This window comes from Oncorhynchus gorbuscha, linkage group LG10 (assembly GCF_021184085.1).
Source record: "Oncorhynchus gorbuscha isolate QuinsamMale2020 ecotype Even-year linkage group LG10, OgorEven_v1.0, whole genome shotgun sequence".
In the NCBI taxonomy this organism is placed as follows: Eukaryota; Metazoa; Chordata; class Actinopteri; order Salmoniformes; family Salmonidae; genus Oncorhynchus; species Oncorhynchus gorbuscha.
The window spans coordinates 93,064,198-93,084,027 of record NC_060182.1 but is presented as its reverse complement, the minus strand read 5'-3'; the positions used below and the strand labels follow the sequence as shown (position 1 = coordinate 93,084,027).

Genomic DNA, 19,830 nt, shown 5'->3' with positions numbered 1-19,830 from the left:
ATGAGGCCCATCCTCATCTGAGAAACAGCATGACACGAGGCTCATCCTCGTCTGTAGAACCTGAGAAACAGCATGACACGAGGCCCATCCTCGTCTGTAGAACCTGAGAAACAGCATGACATTAGGCCCATCCTCGTCTGTAGAACCTGAGAAACAGCATGACACGAGGCTCATCCTCGTCTGTAGAACCTGAGAAACAGCATGACACGAGGCCCATCCTCGTCTGTAGAACCTGAGAAACAGCATGACACGAGGCCCATCCTTGTCTGTAGAACCTGAGAAACAGCATGACACGAGGCCCATCCTCGTCTGTAGAACCTGAGAAACAACATGACAAGAGGCCCATCCTCGTCTGTAGAACCTGAGAAACAGCATGACACGAGGCCCATCCTCGTCTGTAGAACCTGAGAAACAGCATGACACGAGGCCCATCCTCGTCTGTAGAACCTGAGAAACAGCATGACACGAGGCCCATCCTCGTCTGTAGAACCTGAGAAACAACATGACACGAGGCCCATCCTCGTCTGTAGAACCTGAGAAACAGCATGACACGAGGCCCATCCTCGTCTGTAGAACCTGAGAAACAGCATGACATGAGGCCCATCCTCGTCTGTAGAACCTGAGAAACAGCATGACACGAGGCCCATCCTCATCTGTAGAACCTGAGAAACAGCATGACACGAGGCCCATCCTCGTCTGTAGAACCTGAGAAACAGCATGACACGAGGCCCATCCTCGTCTGTAGAACCTGAGAAACAGCATGACACGAGGCCCATCCTCGTCTGTAGAACCTGAGAAACAGCATGACACGAGGCCCATCCTCGTCTGTAGAACCTGAGAAACAGCATGACACGAGGCCCATCCTCGTCTGTAGAACCTGAGAAACAGCATGACACGAGGCCCATCCTCGTCTGTAGAACCTGAGAAACAGCATGACACGAGGCCCATCCTCGTCTGTAGAACCTGAGAAACAGCATGACATGAGGCCCATCCTCGTCTGTAGAACCTGAGAAACAGCATGACATGAGGCCCATCCTCGTCTGTAGAACCTGAGAAACAGCATGACACGAGGCCCATCCTCGTCTGTAGAACCTGAGAAACAGCATGACATGAGGCCCATCCTCGTCTGTAGAACCTGAGAAACAGCATGACACGAGGCCCATCCTCGTCTGTAGAACCTGAGAAACAGCATGACATGAGGCCCATCCTCGTCTGTAGAACCTGAGAAACAACATGACACGAGGCCCATCCGCGTCTGTAGAACCTGAGAAACAGCATGACACGAGGCCCATCCTCGTCTGTAGAACCTGAGAAACAGCATGACACGAGGCCCATCCTCGTCTGTAGAACCTGAGAAACAGCATGACACGAGGCCCATCCTCGTCTGTAGAACCTGAGAAACAGCATGACACGAGGCCCATGGAGAGACACGGAGCAAAATTGTTAAAGAATTGGCTAATCAGAAAAGAGTTCATTAAGAACATTGCATTTTGGGTAAATCATGAGTGTCTGACTTAAATCTACAAATAATGAATGAGTAGTTATGAGGCAAGGTGATGTAGATCAGTGTCTGCAGTTGCTTGCACTAAAATATCGAACAAGCTAAATTACATTATAGAATTAAGCCATGGACAAGTTAGTAGTCAACCTATTAGTGTAAATGTCATTTAAAAAACAATATAGGTGGCACAGCTGCGCAGTTTGTTGTCTTCGGTACCCTCCCCCGGGCATGCGTCCATCCAGGGGTGGGCCAGATAGGACAGGTTACATGCAGAGGTTCTGAGCAGGTGCTGAATACAGCTCAATGAATATTCAACAAAAAGTAAGAATCTGTCCTCGTGATCTGTCCTCGTATAGTTGGCTCGGCTAGTGTCGCCAAACGTTCAGAAATAAACTACAGCCTAGTTCTCATGAGTGCGTAAAATTCTTCGAGAGAAGAGATATATCATATATCATATAAGGAATGATATATTGAATAATATATCGACCGGTTTGGTCTATAATTTGAACGAGTCTAGGCAATTTTTGCTGAGTGGCAGTGTTGAGCCCCTGGTTGAGCTGAGATCGAGGTGAGCTGTTGTCTGTCCCTCGTGATCTTCCTGATTAATCAGCACAAGTTTAATAATAGTTCCAGCGCGAGCGAGACATAATCCCGATTAACATTAGCCGCCTCGAGGGCAAATAATAGCCTACCCAAAACCACACGCGTGCACGCACGCACACACACAACCCCCGACTCAGTCCGAAAATAGGAGGAGAGGATATATTATGTTTATTTCTCTATATGGGGAGTGGTGTTCAGATTAAGTAAACGAAAGCATTATTGGGCGTATAGTTCGAGGAGAGGCCTGAATGCGGGTGCTCCTTGGTACCGGAGCGCACAGTTGTGTGTGAAAGTTTACGTGAGAGAACTTGTGTGTGTGTGTGTGTGTGTGTGTCCAGAACTACACAAACCACCCTGCTCCTGTAAATCATATTAATGTCTGTGAATTCCTGTCCTCTGGCGGACAAGATGTGAGTGAAACGGAAATCGATAGGGGAGGATCCTCGCGGGAGCAGGCTTTATACAATCTGTTAACTCTCGCGCTGCTCCTGTCCCATGCGGGGACATGGTTGAAGGACGGGAACACGTTTTTTCCCTACTATATTAGGGTACTAATTTATCATTCTCCGCACTATCGAAAAAGATCAGGAAAAGAGAAGTGAGAGGAACATAAAAGTTTTCCGAAACGAGAGGACTGAGTGAACGACATAGAGCGACCGGGGCCAGGGCTCCTTGCTGATCCGGTGTAAATATGACGTCTCTGTTCGGTTCTGCTCGCGCTCTGAACGCTGTTCTGATCAAAGACAACCCGGGATAATAGAACAATACTCCAGGGACCTCAACACACACAAACACACACACACGCACACACACACACACCACAGAGCGCGCGGCACAGCACAAACCAATCCAGCATGACAGCGCGAGCAGCAGCGGAGGAGCTCACCACAGACGGGCAACAGACCTCTTCATCAGCATGAGATGAGGTCTAGAGACTTGTTAATAAAGTTGTATCAGTCATTCATTTATCCAGCCACACTTCTACGGCCGCTCGGTCGGCACCTTCAGCAGAGGAGCACCAAATATAAGACAGAAGAAGACGCACGGTGCTGGGAACTACTGCACTTGTGAAAAGAAGACGCACGGTGCACTCCTGTCAGGGGAAAGTTGTGCGCAGCACCGGAGCTGGGGGATACCTATTTGGAAACGGACAGACGACGCACTGCGAGGACAGCAAGCGGTGTTGTGTGTATTGGAGTGTGTGTGTGTGTGTCTAGTTGGAGTGTGTATTGTAGTGAGGGAGTGTGTGTGTGTGTGTGTGTAGTTGAAGCGATTAAAAGGTGTTTAATCCTGGAACACGCAGCAGCGGGATCGGCTTCTGTTTCACCTGGAACCCGCGAGTCAACAACACAACGCAGGTAACCTATTATATTACCCGGTCCTGTTTCAACCCCGTCTGTCTGAGACTTAACTGTTGTTCATTGTAAAAGTCAAAGTAATATGGTCTCTAACGAGGCTGTCCTTTTACGCAGCATCGTTGCCCAAGTGGCCAAATGTTGGCAGCTCCTCATGGGTCACAGCAGTAGTCTGTGGTTAGAACCGCGGATCAGACAGGGGAACATTATCTTATAATAGATTATAGCCTTTCTCTGTCCCTCTCTTTCTTTCTCTCTTTTTCTCTCTCTGTGAGTGTGTGTGTGCGTGTGTGTGTGTGTGTGTGTAACAGCTAACTCCTGTCTGTGTTTGTATGTTGCCATGCAGCAAAAGTGGTGACATGGCAGATATGTCTGATGACAACTATAGAGGAGTCAGTACAGACAGCTACCGGCAGCTACAGACGGTACAGACAGCTACCGGCAGCTACAGACAGCTACAGACAGTACAGACAGCTACCGGCAGCTACAGACGGTACAGACAGCTACAGGCAGCTACAGACAGTACATTCAGCTACAGACAGTACAGACAGCTACAGCCAGTACAGACAGCTACAGACAGTACATTCAGCTACAGACAGTACATTCAGCTACAACCAGTACAGACAGCTACAGACAGTACAGACAGCTACAGACGGTACAGACAGTACATACAGCTACAGACAGTACATTCAGCTACAGACAGTACAGACAGCTACAGCCAGTACAGACAGCTACAGACAGTACATTCACCTACAGACAGTACAGACAGCTACAGACAGTACATTCATCTACAGACAGTACATACAGCTATAGACAGCACAGACAGCTACAGACAGTACATACAGCTATAGACAGTACATACAGCTATAGACAGTACAGGCAGCTACAGACAGTACATACAGCAAAAGACAGCACAGACAGTACAGACTGCTACAGACAGTACATACAGCTATAGACAGCACAGACAGCTACAGACAGCACAGACAGCTACAGACAGTACATACAGCTATAGACAGCACAGACAGTACATACAGCTACAGACAGTACATACAGCTATAGACAGCACCGACAGCTACAGACAGCACAGACAGCTACAGACAGTACAGACAGCTACAGACAATACATACAGCTACAGACAGTACATACAGCTATAGACAGCACAGACAGTACATACAGCTATAGACAGCACAAACAGTACATACAGCTATAGACAGCACAGACAGTACATACAGCTATAGACAGCACAGACAGTACAGACAGCTACAGACAGCACAGACAGTACAGGCAGCTATAGACAGCACAGACAGTACAGACAGCTATAGACAGTACAGACAGTACATACAGCTATAGACAGCACAGACAGTACATACAGCTATAGACAGCACAGACAGTACAGACAGTACATACAGCTATAGACAGAACAGACAGTACAGACAGCTACAGACAATATGGTATGGGACCCATTCAGCGGAATGCCTTTTGACTGTGTGTGTGTGTGTGTGTGTGTGTGTGTGTGTGTGTGTGTGTGTGTGTGTGTGTGTGTGTGTGTGTGTGTGTGTGTGTGTGTGTGTGTGTGTGTGTGTGTGTGTGTGTGTGTGTGTGTGTGTGTGTGTGTGTGTGTGACTGTCTTATTAACACCTCCCATGAATAAGCATAATAAGGATAATAAGCATAATTAGGATAAGTAGCATAATACGCATAATTAGGATAATTAGCATAATATGCATAATAAGCATAGCTCAAAGTGCTTGTAGTAACGTAGCTGTGTTTAAGAGAGTCTATGTTTAAGAGTGTCGATTACATGACTAATATCATTATATGATGTTTTAATGATGACACACACACACACACACACACACACACACACACACACACACACACACACACACACACACACACACACACACACACACACACACACACACACACACACACACACACACACACACACACACACACACACACACACACACACACACGGGGGAGAGGGTTGGATGGAAGGTGGGAGGGTTGTTAAAGAATTATAATATCAGGTTGTTACAGTATGATGATTATATACAGTATAATCAGGAGGGCCTGTTAGGTTATAGGTCATCAGGAGGGCCATCAGGAGGGCCTGTTAGGTTATAGGTCATCAGGAGGGTCTTTTAGGTTATAGGTCACCAGGAGGGTCTGTTAGGTTAATGGACACTTGGAATGAGGACTACTGGGAAAAGCCCTCACATCTCTCTCTCTCTTTCTCTCTCTCTCTCTCTCTCTCTCTGTCTCTCTCTCTCTCTCTTTGTCTCTCTCTGTATGTGTTTTGAATGGATACATTTTGAATGTGTGTGTTCGAGCATGTACTTAAGCATGAGCGTTTCTCTATCTATCTCGCTCTCTCGCTGAACCTCTCTCTCTTTCAATCTCTCTCTGAACCTCTCTCTCTCTTTCAATCTCTCTCTCTCTCCGAACCTCTCTGTCTGAACCTCTCCCTCTGATTCTCTCTCTCTCTCTCTCTCTCTCTCTCTCTCTCTCTCTCTCTCTCTCTCTCTCTCTCTCTCTCTCTCTGAATCTATTTCTCTCTCTCTCTCTCTCTCTCTCTCTCTCTATTTCTCTCTCTCTCTCTCTCTCTCTCTCTCTCTCTCTCTCTCTCTCTCTCTCTCTCTCTCTCTCTCTCTCTCTCTCTCTCTGAATCTATTTCTCTCTCTCTCTCCATCTCTGTCTGTCTCTCTTTCCCTACAATGGATTGTGAGGGCTGAATTCACAAAACTTGGTGATTTGAGTGAGGTCGGATTGTCGTCTGCAACTGTTACAGCAGAATTCTCGTCTCTCGTGTCTTCCCTGCTGCTACAGAAGGTTCTAGAAGGACTCTTTCCAGGGGCTACTGGAGAGAGAGGAGGCTTGACTGGGTAGACAGGGTTGACGACTGCAGTCTCCTCCTTTGCCATCACTGCTGTTAGGGTTGTGTATCTATAGTATCTTTATTTATCTGTAGGGTGATATATCTTGTTTTAAAGCTGGATTCCTTAGTTGCTACATCCACTTTTGGACTTATAAATGCATGATATATACCCTAACTTATAAGTACCTCATGAACAATGTAAAATAACACTGTATTGCCTCAAAACATGGTTAATAATGCTATAATTCTGATATCATGGATTCTCAGTATTTGCATCCATAGCTCTGTCTAGGAATTTGAGAGTGGTTACATTTTTCCAGGCCCATCCCTCAGCTCTTTTTTTTTCTTTTTTTACCAAAACAGAGGCTGGGTGGAAAATATTGTTATTGTTTTAATTAAGAAGTCTAGCTTTAAGGTGTACCGGTGTGGATCCCACAAACCGGTAGACATTTTTTACAATACTGTCTGTAATGCTATTTTGTTACAGTGCTAAATAAATGTTATATAAATTGGACTACTTCTCTTTAAGTTGTTGTCCTAGTTTGGCTGAGTATAAAACCATCAGAATGGACAAAGCCATTAAAAGCACTTAGTATTTATCTGTTTCCATCCTAGGTTCATACACTTTATCATTCAGAAACATAAAATATGACCAAATTCACATAGACATTGGACGTGCCTCCATGTCCCGAGGACGTCGGGAGATGCCTTCATAATCCGCCACTAGGGGCAACGGTGAGCGCTATTACCGTCAAGTAGGCTTGGGTGGGGGTGGTGGATGTGGGTGGTGGATAGGGGTGGTGTGGATGGGTGGTGGATGGGAGTGGTGTGGATGGGTAGTGTGTATGGGGTGGTGGATGGGGGTGGTGGATAGGGGTGGTGTGGATGGGTGGTGGATGGGAGTGGTTGGATGGGAGTGGTGGATGGGGGTGGTGTGGATGGGTGGTGGATGGTGGTGGTGGATGGGAGTGGTGTGGATGGGTGGTGGATGGTGGTGGTGGATGGGAGTGGTGTGGATGGGTAGTGTGGATGGGGGTGGTGTGGATGGGGGTGGTGTGGATGGGGGTGGTGTGGATGGGTGGTGTGGATGGGCGGTGGATGGGGGTGGTGTGGATGGGTAGTGTGGATGGGTGGTGTGGATGGGGGTGGTGGATGGGTGGGTGGTGGATGGGTGGTGTGGATGGGTGGGTGGTGGATGGGTGGTGTGGATGGGTGGGTGGTGGATGGGTGGTGTGGATGGGGTTGTGGATGGGTGGTGTGGATGGGTGGTGTTGATGGGGGGTGGTGTGGCTGGGTGGGTGGTGGATGGGTGGTGTGGATGGGGTTGTGGATGGGTGGTGTGGATGGGTAGTGTGGTTGGGGGTGGTGTGGATGGGTGGGTGGTGGATGGGTGGTGTGGATGGGTGGTGTGGATGGGTGGGTGGTGGATGGGTGGGTGGTGGATGGGTGGTGTGGATGGGTGGTGTGGATGGGTGGTGGTGGATGGGTGGTGTGGATGGGTGGTGTGGATGGGTGGTGTGGATGGGTGGTGTGGGTGGGTGGTGGATGGGTGTAAGCCGCAAGCTCCGGCTCCGAGGTTCACATGTTCTGTTTAAGTCCTTTTTTTATTGTGTTAAACCTTAACCTCGACTCTTACCTGAACCATTTGGAATCCATGTCTTAAATTGAACCACGGGTTGAAAAAATAAAATAATTCTTCGACTTTTGACGTTTGGAGAAAGTGAACAAAACATCTCAATCTGAAAGTCAAACCATGAGATCTTGTTGCAAACGAGAAAACAGAGAAAATATTGTGATATGATATTTCGGCCATATCGCCCAGCCCTGACTGCTGCTATATAGCTTTAAATAACGGGCTGGTTTTCATCAGGACACAGGTTCCCATTCATACCATGATCCATCACTGGAAAGGAGGTGTTGTTTTTGTGAGCAGGAGGAGACAGTGGATCGTCTGTTTTCTTATGACTGTCGTTCACGGCTTGTCTGTATGCTGGATGTTGAATCGTGCTTCGAAAGGCAGTTTGGAAGATCCTTACCAATAGTCTGTGTGTGTGTTTTCAGGGTAGTGCGAGGTGACTCTGCGAGGGGAAGGCGTGCTCCCCCCGGGGGGTAGGAGCGATGAGCGCCCTGCGTATCCCGGTCCTACTGGCGCTGCTGGTTCTCCTGCTGACTGCTGGCTTCTGTAAACAGAGCTTCCTGGACGTGAGCAAAGGGGCGCGGACGGACGGACACAACCTCCTGGAGCTCATCATGGACAAGGTGCGTCTGACTCGGCAACAGGACGAGGTACACGTGCGCTACCCCGCCAAAAAACAGGAGTTCACCTTGGAGACCAAGGAGGGGAATGAAGTGAACAAGTCTCACCATGGAGAACACATCATAGGTGAGTCATTTAACCATTAGTGAACAAGTCTCACCAAGGTGAGCCATTTAACCACTAGTGAACAAGTCTAACCAAGGTGAGTCATTTAACCATTAGTGAACAAGTCTAACCAAGGTGAGTCATTTAACCATTAGTGAACAAGTCTAACCAAGGTGAGTCATTTAACCATTAGTGAACAAGTCTCACCATACAGACCACATCATAGGTGAATCATTTAACCATTAGTGAACAAGTCTCACAAGGTGAGTCATTTAACCATTAGTGAACAAGTCTCACCATACAGACCACATCATAGGTGAGTCATTTAACCATTAGTGAACAAGTCTCACCAAGGTGAGTCATTTAACCATTAGTGAACAAGTCTCACCATACAGACCACATCATAGGTGAGTCATTTAACCATTAGTGAACAAGTCTCACCAAGGTGAGTCATTTAACCATTAGTGAACAAGTCTCACCATACAGACCACATCATAGGTGAGCCATTTAACCATTAGTGAACAAGTCTAACCAGGGTGAGTCATTTAACCATTAGTGAACAAGTCTCACCATACAGACCACATCATAGGTGAGTCATTTAACCATTACAAGTCTCACCAAGGTGAGTCATTTAACCATTAGTGAACAAGTCTCACCATACAGACCACATCATAGGTGAGTCATTTAACCATTAGTGAACAAGTCTCACCAAGGTGAGTCATTTAACCATTAGTGAACAAGTCTCACCATACAGACCACATCATAGGTGAGTCATTTAACCATTAGTGAACAAGTCTCACCAAGGTGAGTCATTTAACCATTAGTGAACAAGTCTCACCATACAGACCACATCATAGGTGAGTCATTTAACCATTAGTGAACAAGTCTAACCAAGGTGAGTCATTTAACCATTAGTGAACAAGTCTCACCATACAGACCACATCATAGGTGAGTCATTTAACCATTAGTGAACAAGTCTCAACATACAGACCACATCGTAGGTGAGTCATTAAATTCCGCTGCTCACCGTGCTGAAGAAAGAAACGCTAGTGGACGTGGCGATGTGGATGAAAAAAAAAAAAAAATAAATAATATTTGTGACATATTGTCCTCCAGTCCACCATGCATGTGGTCTGAATTAATTGTTTTCCCTGTCGTCCCAGAGGTGTTCCCCAGAGACCTGAGACAAAAAGAAAAGTTCCTCAAACACCTAACAGGTCAGACATTATCCGCTTCTGTGTGTCACTGACAGTTAGTGCCAGGCCTGGGCAACTCCAACCTAGGATGGGAGGGGGGGGGACGACTGATTGGTGTCACAGATTGGTGTCACAGACAGTACATACAGCCTGTAGCAGTCTGTACGTTTTCCCCCCAACCCCAGCTAACACACCTGACTCCAATATTCAACTAATCATGATCTTCTGTTAAAAAATGCAATTAGTTTAAATCAGGTGTGTCCCCCTCGAGGACTGGAGTTGCCCAGGACTGAGATAGTTTGTGTGTTAATGTGTGTTAATGTGTGTGTGTGTGTGTGTGTGTGACCAGTGTAACCCTTGTATCTGTGTTCCAGGTCCTCTATTCTTTAACCCAAGGTGTAGGAAACACTTCTATAGACTGTACCACAACACCAGAGACTGTACCATCCCTGCCTGTGAGTATTAATGCTAACACGCACGCACGCACGCACACACACACACACACACACACACACACACACACACACACACACACACACACACACACACACACACACACACACACACACACACACACACACACACACACACACACACACACACACACACACACACACACAGGAGGATGAGGAAACTAATCCAGGGTAATGTTTATCTGCAGCCGAGGGCTTTCCCTCTCTGGTATAGTGTTCCCTCTCTGGTAAAGTGTTGACTCTCTGGTAAAGTGTTGACTCTCTGGTAAAGTGTTGACTCTCTGGTAAAGTGTTGACTATCTGGTAAAGTGTTGACTCTCTGGTAAAGTGTTGACTCTCTGGTAAAGTGTTGACTCTCTGGTAAAGTGTTGACTCTGGTAAAGTGTTGACTCTCTGGTAAAGTGTTCCCTCTCTGGTAAAGTGTTCCCTCTCTGGTATAGTGTTGACTCTCTGGTAAAGTGTTCCCTCTCTGGTAAAGTGTTGACTCTCTGGTAAAGTGTTCCCTCTCTGGTAAAGTGTTGACTCGCTGGTAAAGTGTTCCCTCTCTGGTAAAGTGTTCCCTCTCTGGTAAAGTGTTCCCTCTCTGGTAAAGTGTTGACTCTCTGGTAAAGTGTTCCCTCTCTGGTAAAGTGTTGACTCTCTGGTAAAGTGTTCCCTCTCTGGTAAAGTGTTGACTGGTAAAGTGTTCCCCCTCTGGTAAAGTGTTGACTCTCTGGTAAAGTGTTCCCTCTCTGGTAAAGTGTTCCCTCTCTGGTATAGTGTTGACTCTCTGGTAAAGTGTTCCCTCTCTGGTAAAGTGTTGACTCTCTGGTAAAGTGTTCCCTCTCTGGTAAAGTGTTGACTGGTAAAGTGTTCCCCCTCTGGTAAAGTGTTCCCTCTCTGGTAAAGTGTTCCCTCTCTGGTAAAGTGTTCCCTCTCTGGTAAAGTGTTCCCTCTCTGGTAAAGTGTTCCCTCTCTGGTAAAGTGTTCCCTCTCTGGTAAAGTGTTCCCTCTCTGGTCAAGTGTTGACTCTCTGGTAAAGTGTTCCCTCTCTGGTAAAGTGTTGACTGGTAAAGTGTTCCCAAGTGTTCTCTGGTCAAGTGTTGACTCTCTGGTAAAGTGTTCCCTCTCTGGTAAGGTGTTGACTCTCTGGTAAAGTGTTGACTCTCTGGTAAAGTGTTGACTCTCTGGTAAAGTGTTCCCTCTCTGGTAAAGTGTTCCCTCTCTGGTAAAGTGTTCCCTCTCTGGTAAAGTGTTCCCTCTCTAGTAAAGTGTTCCCTCTCTGGTAAAGTGTTCCCTCTCTGGTAAAGTGTTCCCTCTCTGGTAAAGTGTTCCCTCTCTGGTAAAGTGTTGACTCTCTGGTAAAGTGTTGACTCTCTGGTAAAGTGTTGACTCTCTGGTAAAGTGTTGACTCTCTGGTAAAGTGTTCCCTCTCTGGTAAAGTGTTCCCTCTCTGGTAAAGTGTTGACTCTCTGGTAAAGTGTTCCCTCTCTGGTAAAGTGTTGACTCTGGTAAAGTGTTGACTCTCTGGTAAAGTGTTCCCTCTCTGGTAAAGTGTTCCCTCTCTGGTAAAGTGTTCCCTCTCTGGTAAAGTGTTGACTCTCTGGTAAAGTGTTGACTCTCTGGTAAAGTGTTCCCTCTCTGGTAAAGTGTTCCCTCTCTGGTAAAGTGTTGACTCTCTGGTAAAGTGTTGACTCTCTGGTAAAGTGTTGACTCTCTGGTAAAGTGTTCCCTCTCTGGTAAAGTGTTCCCTCTCTGGTAAAGTGTTGACTCTCTGGTAAAGTGTTCCCTCTCTGGTAAAGTGTTGACTCTCTGGTAAAGTGTTCCCTCTCTGGTAAAGTGTTCCCTCTCTGGTAAAGTGTTGACTCTCTGGTAAAGTGTTCCCTCTCTGGTAAAGTGTTCCCTCTCTGGTAAAGTGTTCCCTCTCTGGTAAAGTGTTCCCTCTCTGGTAAAGTGTTGACTCTCTGGTAAAGTGTTGACTCTCTGGTAAAGTGTTGACTCTCTGGTAAAGTGTTGACTCTCTGGTAAAGTGTTGACTCTCTGGTAAAGTGTTGACTCTCTGGTAAAGTGTTGACTCTCTGGTAAAGTGTTGACTCTCTGGTAAAGTGTTGACTCTCTGGTAAAGTGTTGACTCCATGATAATCATTACACTTACAGTGCCTTCAGAACCTATTCATACCCTTTTGACTTTTTCTAAATTTTGTCGGATTACAGACAGAATTTTAAATGGATTCAATTTAGATGTTGTGTCACAGGCATACCCACAATACCCCTTAATGTGAAAGTTACAATATGTTTATCTTTGTAGTGACTGGGTGTATTGATACACCATCCAAAGTGTTATTAATAACTTCACCATGCTCAAAGGGATATTCAATGTCTACTTTTTTTTTCTTCTTACCCATCTTATCAATAGTTGCCTTTATTTGTGAGGCATTAGAAAACCTCCCTTGTCTTTGTGGTTGAATCTGTGTTTGAATTTCACTGCTCGACTGAAGGACCTTACATATAATTGTATGTGTGGGGTATAGAGATGAGGTAGTCACTCAAAAATCATGTTAAACACTATTATTGCAACTTATTATTTGACTGGTTCAGGAAAGGTTTACTCCTGAACGTATTTAGGCTTGAATACTTATTGACTCAAGACATTTCAGCTTTTCATTTTTAATTCATTTGTAAAAATGTATAAAAAACATAATTCCACTTTGACATTTATGGGGTGTTGTGTGTAGACCAGCGACACAACATCGCACTTAAATCCATTTTCAATTCAGGATGAAACAAAATAAAAATGTGGGGGAAAAAATGAAAGGGTGTGAAGACGTTGTGATGGATTTACTTCAACATTTCTGACAGTGTTGTTTTTTGTTGTTGATTGCATCCCATTATAGCTGGCTAGACAACCCTCCTCTCTCTCCCTCCTCTCTCTCCCTCCTCTCTCTCCCTCCTCTCTCTCCCTCCTCTTTCTCCCTCACGCTGGCCTGCCTACCCCCTCCTCTCTCTCCCTCCTCTCTCTCCCTCACGCTGGCCTGCCTACCCCCTCCTCTCTCTCCCTCCTCTCTCTCCCTCACGCTGGCCTGCCTACCCCTCCTCTCTCTCTCTCCTCTCTCTCTCTCTCCTCACGCTGGCCTGCCTACCCCCTCCTCTCTCTCCCTCCCTCTCTCCTCCCTCCCCCTCCTCCTCTCCCTCCTCTCTCTCCCTCACGCTGGCCTGCCTACCCCCTCCTCTCTCTCCCTCACGCTGGCCTGCCTACCCCCTCCTCTCTCTCCCTCCTCTCTCTCCCTCACGCTGGCCTGCCTACCCCCTCCTCTCTCTCCCTCCTCTCTCTCCCCTCACGCTGGCCTGCCTACCCCCTCCTCTCTCTCCCTCCTCTCCTCTCTCCCTCCTCTCTCTCCCTCCTCCTCTCCCTCTCTCTCTCCCTCACGCTGGCCTGCCTACCCCCTCCTCTCTCTCCCTCCTCTCTCTCCCTCCTCTCTCTCTCACGCTGGCCTGCCTCCCCCTCTCTCTCTCCCTCCTCTCTCTCCCTCACGCTGGCCTGCCTACCCCCTCCTCTCTCCCTCACGCTGGCCTGCCTACCCCCTCCTCTCTCTCCCTCCTCCTCTCTCCCCCCTCTCACGCTGGCCTGCTTACCCCTCCTCTCTCCCTCCGCTGGCCTCCTACGCTGGCCTGCCTACCCCTGCTCCTCTCTCTCCCTCACGCTGGCCTGCCGACCCCCTCCTCTCTCTCCCTCACGCTGGCCTGCCTACCCCCTCCTCTCTCTCCCTCACGCTGGCCTGCCTACTCCCTCCTCTCTCTCCCTCACGCAAGGGAAATTGGCATGGGAAAAACATGTTAACATTGCCAAAGCTGGCCTGCCTGCCCCTTCCTCTCTCTCCCTCTTCTCTCTCCCTCGCCCTGGCATTCCAGTGCGAGATACAGTTATTGATTGCGATAGATGGGCCTAGTGCCTTGTGGCTGACCTACCTATACCGTTGCCCCTCCCCTCTCTCTCGCTATGAAAGATGCAAGTGCTTGTGTTCTCGGAAGTACGGTAACTAATCCGTCTCTTCCGTCTCTGAAAAAATACTAATTCTTGACACTCAGTCGACTCTCCACCTCTACGTCATCGTCGTTAACAGTTGTAAAAATGTCAGAGAAAGGCGAGCGACAGTGTAATACTCCTGGTGTCGTGGAGTCAAACGCAGGAGACAGAGAATACAATGCTGTGCGTCTTTAATAGCACCAACGCACCACAGGGTGCTCACAATAATAACGGCCCCAAAACACAGGGAATGAAAAATGACTTCTGAAAAATACACGACCAGGAACTAACACGTTCCTCTACATTAGAACCGAAGGTTACACTCATTAATCCCGCACAACAACCAGGCGGGCCGGCTGTCTAATAAAGACAAACTAATCATTCACCAACAGGTGCTACCACTAAACATACAAGGAGGGGGAGGAAAGACAATCAGTGGCAGCTAATAGGCCGGTGACGACGAGCGCCGAGCGCCACCCGACCGGGAAGGGGAGCCACCGTCGGTCGGACTCGTGACAGACAGCAGCCAAGTCCTGAATGACTTTGAGAGGTTAAATGGGAAGGAAATGCAAACTTTTTTCGAGGTGGATTCGAGACACGGTAACTTGTAGTTACAGGTACGATGGTTAACCATCTGAAAAGGGACGCACCCTGAGACCCAAACCGATGCTGGCAGCAACACATCTGCGTTGTGAATTCACACGGAATTTTATGAATTTCTCTTATCGTTCTAATGGAAATTGGCCACAAAATCAACATTTTACAACGTTGATGGACTTCAAACCCATTGACAAGCTGTGCTTTGCATTGTGGAGGGCAGTCCGATACTGTACGGGGTCTAAGATCTCTCCCGATGCGTTTTCTCTAACTGCTAAAACGATTTAGATAAAAGCTCAGTGGCGTTGTCCTCGCTGGGTGAGATATTGAAAACAGGATTGTCAATACTTTTTACCCCTTTATCTTTCAATAAAAATAAGTATTACTTGTTAAACATATTCTCTTTCTCTGTATTAGTGTACAATTATTTTCACATTTTTTGGGGGGATCACACAATATAACTCAGTATTTTATTATTTATTTTATACAGTCATTATTGTTAATCTTTATTATTCTAAATGATAACAACGATGCATTCCGGCATTTTGTCAGTTATTCAAAACATTGCTGTTGTTGTTTGTAGACTGACCTGTTGTTGTTTTTCAGACTATAAGAGGTGTGCCCGTCTTCTCACCAGACTGGCAGGCAGTCAGAGGTGTACAGAGAGGTAGAATACCCTGGTAAGACTATGGAAGATCATCTACATTTCTCTTTCTGTTTCTCTCTCTCTCTCCCTCCTTCCGTCTTTCTGTCTCCCCCTCCCTCTCTCTCTCTCTATCTCTCTCTCATCCATCTCTCTCTCTCTCATCCATCTCTCTACCTCTTCCGCCTCTCTCCCTCCTTCTTTCCCTCTCTCTCTACCTCTTCCTTCCCTCTCTCCTTCCTTCCCTCTCCCACTTCCTTCTCTCTCCCTCTCTCTATCTCTCTCTCTCTCTCTCTCTCATCCATCTCTCTACCTCTTCCGCCTCTCTCCCTCCTTCTTTCCCTCTCTCTCTACCTCTTCCTTCCCTCTCTCCTTCCTTCCCTCTCCCACTTCCTTCTCTCTCCCTCTCTCTCTCTCTACCTCTTCCCCCTCTCCCTCCTTCCCTCTCTCTTCCCTCTTCCCCTCTCTCTACCTCTTCCCCCTCTCCCTCCTTCCCTCTCTCTTCCCTCTTCCCCTCTCTCTAGCTCTTCCCCCTCTCCCTCCTTCCCTCTCTCTTCCCTCTTCCCCTCTCTCTACCTCTTCCCCCTCTCCCTCCTTCCCTCTCTCTTCCCTCTTCCCCTCTCTCTACCTCTTCCCCCTCTCCCTCCTTCCCTCTCTCTTCCCTCTTCCCTCTCTCTCTCTAGCTCTTCCCCCTCTTCCTCCTTCCCTCTCTCTTCCCTCTTCCCTCTCTCTCTCTACCTCTTCCCCCTCTCCCTCCTTCACTCTCTCTCTCCCTCTTCCCTCTCTCTCTACCTCTTCCCCCTCTCTCTCCTTCCCTCTCTCTTCCCTCTTCCCTCTCTCTCTCTACCTCTTCCCCCTCTCCCTCCTTCACTCTCTCTCTCCCTCTTCCCTCTCTCTCTACCTCTTCCCCCTCTCCCTCCTTCCCTCTCTCTTCCCTCTTCCCCTCTCTCTCTACCAGTTTTAGAAGGGTAGAGAGTTTATAATGAGTATCTTTCTAGCAGATAAATCATCATGTGTGTCCCCCTGCGGGTCTGGGCTCTATAGCAGTATACTTCAGTGGTGGAATTTAATAACAATTTGTAGGTCTTTAAATTCCAGTGTCAGACTGCAGCAGTTGATTTAATGTTGTCGTAATTATCAGGAGAATATCAGAAAGTCATTAAGGTGGATAAAACAGAATGACGTGTTTGTCTATTTTAGATATGACTAATGTGATACGGAACTTCTCTCTCTGACTGTACACTTTCTCTCTCTCTCTCTCTCTCTCTCTCTCTCTCTCTCTCTCTCTCTCTCTCTCTCTCTCTCTCTCTCTCTCTCTCTCTCTCTCTCTCTCTCTCTCTCTCTCTCTCTCTCTCTCTCTCTCTCTCTCTCTCTCTACACAGAGCCCATGAAAGAGAGAAGTGCCTTGAAAAGCAACGGGGAATTGAGATTGTTGGTTACGTTCGCACCACAGACTGCCACTGTTTGCAGAGAGCTCACACAATACTCGACTCTACATTCTAAATGGTGCAAATGAAGAGACTTGTTGGACTGAAGAAAATACATCCTCATAGTTCTACTGCCAAAAACCATGACGACACAACACGTGGATACTAGTTTGGATACTAGTTTACGACACTTGGATTATATTTTTCGTACAACATGCCACTCTCTGGGACTGCTTCTGTGGTCATCGACATGCCTTCACGTTTTCATTTGAGTTGTTAATCATTTTGCTTTTGGATTACGGTTGGAGATTGGACGGTGGTCTCTGAGCTGCGGTGGTTGTGTGTTGTGGTCAGTGGCTTCAGACTGAAATATAGACAGTAGTCTTGATCTTCTCTTCAGCTACATTCCACAAAAGTGAACTAATCTAATCCCCAATGAAATGACTGACTGGTAGCCTGGTGGTAATCTAAACCCTGATGGAATGACTGACTGGTAGCCTGGTGGTAATCTAAACCCTGATGGAATGACTGACTGGTAGCCTGGTGGTAATCTAAACCCTGATGGAATGACTGACTGGTAGCCTGGTGGTAATCTAAACCCTGATGGAATGACTGATTGATCGCCTGGTGGTAATCTAAACCCTGATGGAATGACTGATTGATCGCCTGGTGGTAATCTAAACCCTGATGGATTGACTGACTGGTAGCCTGGTGGTAATCTAAACCCTGATGGCATGACTGACTGGTAGCCTGGTGATAATCTAATCCCCAATGAAATGACTGACTGGTAGCCTGGTGATAATCTAAACCCTGATGGAATGACTGACTGGTAGCCTGGTGGTCTGAAACAGGACTCTCATGCTACCTAAGCAGGTATACTCTGCCCTACTGCAGAAAGTCAACTCTGACATTTTGAACATTATGGACACTGCATGAAGACTAGTGTTGCAAAATTCTGGTAATTTTCCTCAAATTCCCTTCGTTTTCCAGAAATCCTGTTTGGAAGATTGCTGGAATCAAGCAGGAAATCTGCGATTCATCCAATCAGTTACAGGAATTTTTCAACCCCAATGAGGACCAATCTGAATTCACTGACTATTCTCTACTACTGGCTAAACCTACAAAGTGTACTACTGGCTAAACCTACACAGTGTACTACTGGCTAAACCTACACAGTGTACTACTGGCTAAACCTACACAGTGTACTTCTGGCTAAACCTACAAAGTGTACTACTGGCTAAACCTACACAGTGTACTACTGGCTAAACCTACACAGTGTACTACTGGCTAAACCTACACAGTGTACTACTGGCTAAACCTACACAGTGTACTACAGGCTAAACCTACACAGTGTACTACTGGCTAAACCTACACAGTGTACTACAGGCTAAACCTACACAGTGTACTACTGGCTAAACCTACACAGTGTACTACTGGCTAAATCTACACAGTGTACTTCTGGCTAAACCTACACAGTGTACTACAGGCTAAACCTACACAGTGTACTACTGGCTAAACCTACACAGTGTACTACTGGCTAAATCTACACAGTGTACTTCTGGCTAAACCTACACAGTGTACTACAGGCTAAACCTACACAGTGTACTACTGGCTAAACCTACACAGTGTACTACTGGCTAAATCTACACAGTGTACTTCTGGCTAAACCTACACAGTGTACTTCTGGCTAAATCTACACAGTGTACTTCTGGCTAAACCTACACAGTGTACTACTGGCTAAATCTACACAGTGTACTTCTGGCTAAACCTACACAGTGTACTTCTGGCTAAATCTACACAGTGTACTACTGGCTAAACCTACACAGTGTACTACTGGCTAAACCTACACAGTGTACTTCTGGCTAAACCTACACAGTGTACTTCTGGCTAAACCTACTACATGAGGCTCTGGTGCAAAGTAGATCACTTGCTAAAGAATAGGGTGTAGTTTGGGACTCGTCTCAGTTTGCATCTTAGTCTCTGAAATAAACCTAAAGAAGCGAACGATTATGGCCACCACAGCTCACACCTTGATGGAGAGACCAACTGTCGAAACATGAATGTGTCACGTCATATATATACATATATATTTATATATTCAACAAATTGTCTTTTTTTTTTGCACATTGTGTGTATAGTTACCTTCTAGTGTGTACTATGTAAATATTGTAAATACTAAATATATATTAAATGTATATATACAGTGCCAGTCAAAAGTTTGGACAAACCAACTCATTCAATTGTTTTTCTTAATTTGTTTTGCTATTTTCTACATTGTAGAATAATAGTGAAGACATCAGAACTATGAAATAACACATATGGAATCATGTAGTAGCAACAAAAAAGTGTTAAACAAATTAAAATATATTTTAGATTTGACATACTTCAACGTAGCCACCCTTTGCCATGATGACAGCTTTGCTGGCATTGTCTCAACCACCTGGAATACTTTTCCAACAGTCTAGGAGGAGTTCCCACATATGCTGAGCACTTGTTGACTGCTTCATGAGGTAGTCACCTGGAATGCATTTAAATTAAAACTTCTTTGGGATCGGTGTCCCGTCCATGCTAACGGTTGAGGTTGTCTTTGTTAAACTTTCATTTGTGAAATATAATTCATTCTTAATGCTTTTGAGCCAATCAGTTGTGTTGTGACAAGGTAGGGGTGGTATGCAGAAGATAGCCTTATTTGCTAAGATACATATTATGGCAAGAACAGCTCAAATAAGCAAAGAGAAATGACAGTCCATCATTACTTTAAGACATGAAGGTCAGTCAATCCGAGAACA

The 19,830-nt window shown here is 46.4% G+C and overlaps 1 protein-coding gene across 1 annotated transcript; it reads left to right on the top strand.

The window, feature by feature from the left end:
* The first annotated feature begins 2,550 nt into the window (after nucleotides 1–2,550).
* Nucleotides 2,551–19,345, top strand: LOC124046760 (ALK and LTK ligand 2-like). The gene is made up of 6 exons (XM_046367501.1): nucleotides 2,551–3,462; nucleotides 8,402–8,723; nucleotides 9,866–9,919; nucleotides 10,273–10,353; nucleotides 15,578–15,651; nucleotides 16,997–19,345. Exons 2-5 carry the CDS (start codon nucleotides 8,459–8,461, stop codon nucleotides 15,640–15,642), a joined length of 465 nt encoding a protein of 154 aa, XP_046223457.1. The 5' UTR covers nucleotides 2,551–3,462; nucleotides 8,402–8,458; the 3' UTR covers nucleotides 15,643–15,651; nucleotides 16,997–19,345.
* The last annotated feature ends 485 nt before the right edge of the window (nucleotides 19,346–19,830 follow it).

Excerpts from the sequence above, each read along its gene's own strand:
- LOC124046760 (XM_046367501.1), top strand. The coding sequence starts at position 8,459 with ATGAGCGCCCTGCGTATCCCGGTCCTACTGGCGCTGCTGGTTCTCCTG. Across the intron at positions 9,920-10,272 it reads GTTCCTCAAACACCTAACAG|GTCCTCTATTCTTTAACCCA; the intron begins GTCAGACATTAT and ends TCTGTGTTCCAG. Across the intron at positions 10,354-15,577 it reads AGACTGTACCATCCCTGCCT|ACTATAAGAGGTGTGCCCGT; the intron begins GTGAGTATTAAT and ends GTTGTTTTTCAG.